Genomic DNA, 6,335 nt, shown 5'->3' on the forward strand with positions numbered 1-6,335 from the left:
TCTGCCTGTGAAGCCTTGCACTGGGACTTGTTCCAGTGTTGTCAGAAATATGATGGCCATGGCCCTGTCAGCCCTGGCTCTCACACACCAAGCCTCTTGCTTAATGGAAGAAGTGCCAGCCTGGGGCCAGGTCCAAGCCCCAGACATATGGGGAGATGGCAGGATTCAGCCCAGCTGCCTCATTACTCCTGCCCTTTGAGAGCCAACCTTCCCTGCCCAGCCAGGACTCACCCTACAGACTCCGCCAGCGGCTTTGTGGACTCCTCTGAGACGAACACATGACAGGCAAATCTGTGGTCAGCAGGGTGCTTTGTAATGAACCCAAAATATCTGAGGGCAGAGAATGAGGGTGTGACTGGACCAGCAGACCAGCATCCCTAAGATGTACCCACCCTTAAGCATAGGGGTTTGGGACCTGCAACCCCGTCCGCTAAACCCTGGTGGTCACAAACTGCGAAGGCCCATGCGTGGCACTAGGATGTAATGCCCATCCAAAGGCTGCTTTTGCATGAAGCTGCAGTGCTGGGCTAACTGAGGAAGGGGAGCCCCCAGGACCTAGGCCCTGAGAAGCCTCCTTTTTCCTTCCCAGCCCCAGCTGTACTACCTGCCAGAAAGCAGGAAGGCAGCAAAGCCTCTGTGCTGAGCTGCTTGTGTTGAGAGCTGCACCGCACCTCCTTGCTACTCACTTGTTGTTCTTTGGATGGTACCCACAAAAGGAAATGTTCTTCAGCTGGAAAAAATGGCTACACTTGTTTACCTGGGGGAGAGAGAGAGGAACTGTCAAAGTTTTCCTCCCCACCTCCCTGTGGGGCAGCTGGTCTGTGGCTCCTGCATGTATGCACTTGGACTGAGGAGTGAAATGAATTGGAGCCTGATCCTGGGCTGTAATCAATCAGCAGCAGTTTTTCCAGCTTTTCCAGCTTTTCCAGGCAGCCCTGCTGGCTCCCACCCCAGCTGCCTCTACCGCCAATAGCTCCTGCCGAGTTTCCCTGGAGGCCCTGGGTTAGGCCCTACACAAGCTAGAATCAGTGCTGCTGTTTACAAGCATACACAGCCCTTCTTCCATGCTAGAAAGACTCTCAGAAATACTAGCAGATAGAAGGTGAATGGACAATTTGGAACTAAACATATCATTCAAGCGTGGGTGTTCAAAGGGTCCCAGCCAGAAGTGAAAACTTATTTATACAAGTCTAAAGAGCAATTCAGTTGATGGCAACCTCTAGATACAGGCAAACCTTGTAGAAACCTCAGCCCAGCTCTGTCACACCACTCAGAGCCATGAACTTCTCCTATCCCCCAGCTGTAGGGGAGGTTTCCCAACAGCTCACTTGCCTCTGCTCAGCATCTCAACATGCTTTACTAGGTTACTTATGCAGAATGCTAATCATTAGCAGCATCGCCTAGCCAGATAAAGAGATTACAGGGCAGATCTGGAGGACACTACTCAAAATAGTAGCAGAAAGGTTTAGAAGCAGCTGACAGATTACTGGATATGGCTCAGCTCGCAGCATCCCAGCAAAGCGATGTGCTTGGCAGCAGCGAGGGCATCAGCTGGTGGTATTGCCCAAAGCTGGGACTTTGTGAGATGTGGGGAACCCTCACAGTGGGTCTAAAACCTGATGATGGTGTTTCTCACACCCTGAGATGTGGGGTGGAGACCCTCAATTTTCATATGCAAACATGACCTGTAGCACAAGGGGCATGAGCCAGCTCAGAGCAGCAACCAGGGAAAGGATGAGACGAGCAGGGAGCAGGGCACTACCTTGCTGTGCTCTTTGGAGTCGTCACCTTTCACAGCTATCTTGACTCCACGCACACTGATCTCCAGGATGCAGCTGGAGGGTGGGTTAAAGTGCACAGTGAGGCGGCGCGAGGTGGCAATCTGGGGAAGAAGACAGAGACAAAGTTCTGGAACTTGTGAGCTGTGATGATGGCTCACCCTTTCCCTTTCCCACCGAGGCTCTGCCCTGCTGCCAGGACCAGCCACTTCTGCTCCCAGGGATGGTTTGGGACACTACCTTCTGCATGGCTGCGCAGAGCACGTCATTGCCCTTGTGATAGGGAACCTGCACCGAGCCAAGGAACTTCACCCGAAACTGGTCCACCCAGTCACTGCTCTTGGCCAGAGCTGGAAGAGAGAGCACATGGCAGGGATTATCTCCAGTGACCAGGTATGTTGAGCTCCACTTCCCCTTTCCATCTTCTGACCACTGCAGGAAAAGCCTCCCGCAACACCAGGTACCAACTCCCAGCATCACAGCAGAAACTGCCCATCGAACTCTGCTGGGTGCCCAGTTTGGTCCTCCTTCCATCCCCCTGCTCAGCACCAGCCTCTGCTCAGCAAAAAGGAGGTGGACACAAGTTGGGGGACATCAGCAGGCTGCATGCAGAGGTTTGGTACCTGCCACATGGTCTGGGTCCTTGGTGACCTCGATAGCGTAGTAGGCAGGAAAAATGCCTCGATCACCTGTGCGCATGTTGTAGGCCTCATACCAATAATCTTCTGCTTGCACCTCCACCAGCAAAGGATCATCCACCTCCAGCTCCAGTTCATCCGCATGGCGAGGCACAAACCTGGGTAGAGAGGCATTTAGCAGCTAGCAGCGCTGGTGGCCGTCTCACCAGCACACTGCTGAGGCACCCACCACCAACCTAGGCAGGCAGTGCCCTGCTAGATGTAATTAGCCACATGGGGACCTGAGATGCATCAGAGCAGGTTTAGGCTTAAAAGGCAGCAGCATCCCAGCACCTAAGGCAAGGGTATCCCCTATTGCACCACCCATTCTGCTCCCCAGAGGTCCCAACTGCACTCAGAGGTCTTCCCCATGCAGTAGGCTGGGCAAATCTTGCTCCTGGGTAGGGCAAGAGGTAGAGGCAGATGTTTGTTTCCCAGGGCTTCTCACACTAGAAACACTGGAGCTTGTGCTAGTCCCACCTGGGTGGGAGAGCGGCACTAGCTTTCCCCTGCAACAGGCTGGGGACACTGCTTGTGCCTGCAAACTCACCTAAAGACAGCACGGTGAGTCTGCTCCTGCTCCTCTCCGTTGATCATGCAGGAGAACAACCCAAAAGACTCAGCACCTGGGAACAAAAGCAGAGGAGGACATCTCAGTGCTGAGGGGTCAGCATTGCAGCCAAGGGAAGGACTTGGGCTGGGCAGGCTGCTGAAGCTCCTGGGGGGTGGCTCAGCCAAGACAAAGACACAAGATGCCACAGGAGAGGGAGGAATGCCTAGAGCTGCTGCACTGGGGTCCATCAGTCCCCACTGGGAACACAAACTCCCTGCATCAACCCACACAGCTGTGACAGCTGGTGTCACCAGCACTATGGGACCAGTCACACCGTAGGAAGCCCTGCGTGCCAGGGCATGCCGCCAGCCCCAGTGCACTTCTGGGCTTGGGAAGGAAGGTGGCACACCAGGAGGATTCTGTCCCCCTGTGAGCACACTCAGCCTCCCCCTCAGCATGGCCAACCTTGGGTAAGCCAAATAAGCAGCCTGAAACACCTATAGCCATCTTAACCTTAAGCTCAAATGCCTCTCTGACCACTGAGGCCAAAGTCATAGGCTGCAGCAAGCAGAGCTGGGGTTCGTGTCTGTTGGTGGCTTCCCATTTCCTGAACATGCCCTCAGCCTTATACCAGGGATGGGCAGGGCTGCCCAGGCAGGCAGCCGACCAGCCCACGTCCCCCCACGCCCAGCACTCACTGGAGGAGCGTGCACGGCCACTCATGAAGACATTGAGGAACTTCTTGGAGAAGTGGATGTCTGCCTCGGGGGTGGAGTCCTCGGAGAGGCAGACTGAGTCACGCTTCAGCGCATCCTCCTCATACTCCTCGCCAATGGCTGACTCATAGGGTGAGGAGATGCAATTGTCATAGACTGTGGCCGAGTCGCTCTCGTCACTGTAGCCCGAGTAGCATTGCTTGAGGCTGACCAGCTCCAGCTGCACGTTCTCATCCACCACTAGCGTGTATTTGACAGAGTCGTAGGAGAGGGCACTGGTGTCTGAACTCACTGAGGCTCTCTGAAGGTTGTGCCCTGGCCGGGAGCCACCACTCCCACCACCACAGGAGGCCCTGGGCAGGTTTGTCTTGTCAGGGGAGGACATATAGTCCAGCACCTCATCCTCCTCACTGATGGAGGGGTTGGTTTTCCCTGCCAAGACTGAATAGCCAGAGGTGTCAACATCTGAGCTGATGGACATGCGGTTCTCACTGGACTGAGACAGGAATGGCTTGTCAGTCTCCAGGGGGTCCGAGTTCTTCTGCACAGGTGTCAGGTAGATCTCCTCTGTGGCCTCCAGCCTCACATCCGTCTGGTAGCGGATGCGGTCCCGGTGGGCCTCAGGGCCCCTTGTCACCACTACCACGCTGGCACCATGTGGTGGGGGCCGGCTGGTGGCCTGGTGTTTCTCAGGTGGCCGGGACGAGGCAATGCAGGCAGGTGCCATCTGGGTGGCTGCTGTGCGCCGGCACGGGCTCTCCGTGGATGTGCCCCGGTCTTTGGTGGAGGTTGTGCTGTTTTGGTGATTGACCTCATCACTCAAGCAAACATGGTCATGGGGAGGGGTCTGCTCACCTGTAGGAAGAGGAGAACAGCATTGGCAGCCCTGCAGAGGGTGATGCTCCCTGCCAGGGAAAATGTCCAGGGATGCCACTCAGACTCATAGAATCATTTAGGCTGGAAAAGACCTCGAAGATTCTCAAGTGCAACCATTAACCCAGCACTGTCAAGTTCACCACTAAACCATGTCTCTAAGCACCACATCTACAAAATTTTGAACATTTCTAGGGACAGTGATTCCACCACTTCCCTGGGGAGCCTATTCCAATATTTGACCAACCTTTCAGTGAAGAAATTTTTCCTAATATCCAAACTAAATCTTCCCTGGCACAACTTGAGCCATTTCCTCTTGTTCTGTCACTTGTTACTTGGGAGAAGCGAGCAACACCCACCTCACTACAACCTCCTTTCAGGTAACTGTAGAGAGCAAGACTCAAGATGGACATGCATCCTGCATCCATGCGAGATGTTTTCCCCAACCTACTGCTCCAACACGACCTGCCTCACACTTCTGAGCGCCACGAAAGGGTACAAGGAGCTGACACTGGCCAACAGCCTGAGAACTCACCCGTTTTCAGAGGGGATGATGACCGGGACACCCGCTCCTGCCAACTGTGCTTTTTTCCCAGAGAGTTGTTATTCAGAGTGTCCTGAGAAGAAGAACAAAGCCGCCTTATAGCCCGAACAGTAAACAATGTGTGATATGGTGGTGGCAACCATCACTCCGTGGGTCCACAGCACCCTGCTCAGCTTCCCTCTCACCTGGGCGTGCTGGGACGTGATGCTCAGGGAGACCCCCCCTGCCAGCTTCACATCTCACCTTGACACTGCTGCAACAGCTGGTGTGGTGACCAAAGCCAGATAGGCAAGGAACCAGCCAGGCTGTCTTCATCTACCCTGGGGGTACTGAGCTGCAGGAGCCCACAGCCAGACAGTCCCGAGGCAAAAAATTAAGACCTGAGCCTGCCCAGATGCTTTGCTCCCATCCTGCCAGTCCTGCCCACCTTCAAACCATGCAGCTTTATGAAAAGGGGGAAATCCCAAAGGCTAGGCATTATGCTGCTGACCAGCTGGGAAGCCTCCTACTGGATAGATAGAGGAGCCTGCCACCAGAGCCATCCATATGGAGTGTATATAAGGGTATACACAGATATGTGTGCATGTGTACAAATCTATACATGCACACAAATAGTTCACTAGCAGACATCACTCCTGATTAGCTGGAGAGGAAAGGCAGGATCACAATGCCTGTGCTCCCCATGCTACAGACGAGTTTCCATGGGTGCTGTGCCCTGCCTGCCTAGCCCTGGATGGCCAGCCATGCATGCACACACGTGTGTACAAGACAGCATGTGCTCAGCCTCACTGTGACACTCGGGGACCAAAGGCCACCAAATCCCTTCTAATGACGACTCTCCTGCAGATGGGGGACTAGTCCTCCCTGCCCACCTCATCAGGGCGTGACATCCCACCTGCTGAGGCCCCAGCCCCAGCCCCCATCCTCTCCTCCATCCCAGAGTTCCCCCTGGCTGCACACTCCCAGCACCTCCTGCGGGGCACCGTGTGTTTCTGCCCCTGCTGCAGCCACGGCATTTTCCACGCTGCTAGTTTTTGCTCAAATACTAAGCCCCGCTGGGACTCCCTGGATTTTCTCACAGACTTATCACCAGCCTGCAGCTGTCACCAGCAGTGCAGGAGCTGCCCCGTCCTTACTTTGCTTCCCCAACAATGTGAAGAAAGCCTTTGCTGCAAAACTCTGTCACGTCACACA

General features: G+C 54.8%; 1 protein-coding gene across 1 annotated transcript in view; it reads right to left on the reverse strand.

Annotated features, from left to right (window-relative positions):
- Positions 1-5,214, reverse strand: part of MAPK8IP1 (mitogen-activated protein kinase 8 interacting protein 1) — a gene marked incomplete at its 5' end in the record, with an annotated part of 5,565 nt that extends 351 nt beyond the window's left edge. The window contains 8 exons of the mRNA XM_009072834.1: positions 232-330; positions 687-757; positions 1,763-1,882; positions 2,019-2,128; positions 2,402-2,574; positions 3,006-3,081; positions 3,707-4,579; positions 5,133-5,214. Of these exons, the coding sequence (XP_009071082.1) occupies positions 232-330; positions 687-757; positions 1,763-1,882; positions 2,019-2,128; positions 2,402-2,574; positions 3,006-3,081; positions 3,707-4,579; positions 5,133-5,214 (1,604 nt within the window). The remainder of the gene's footprint in view (positions 1-231; positions 331-686; positions 758-1,762; positions 1,883-2,018; positions 2,129-2,401; positions 2,575-3,005; positions 3,082-3,706; positions 4,580-5,132) is intronic.
- Positions 5,215-6,335: the final 1,121 nt, after the last annotated feature.

Source organism: Acanthisitta chloris, unplaced genomic scaffold, assembly GCF_000695815.1.
Source record: "Acanthisitta chloris isolate BGI_N310 unplaced genomic scaffold, ASM69581v1 scaffold19340, whole genome shotgun sequence".
Taxonomy (NCBI): domain Eukaryota; kingdom Metazoa; phylum Chordata; class Aves; order Passeriformes; family Acanthisittidae; genus Acanthisitta; species Acanthisitta chloris.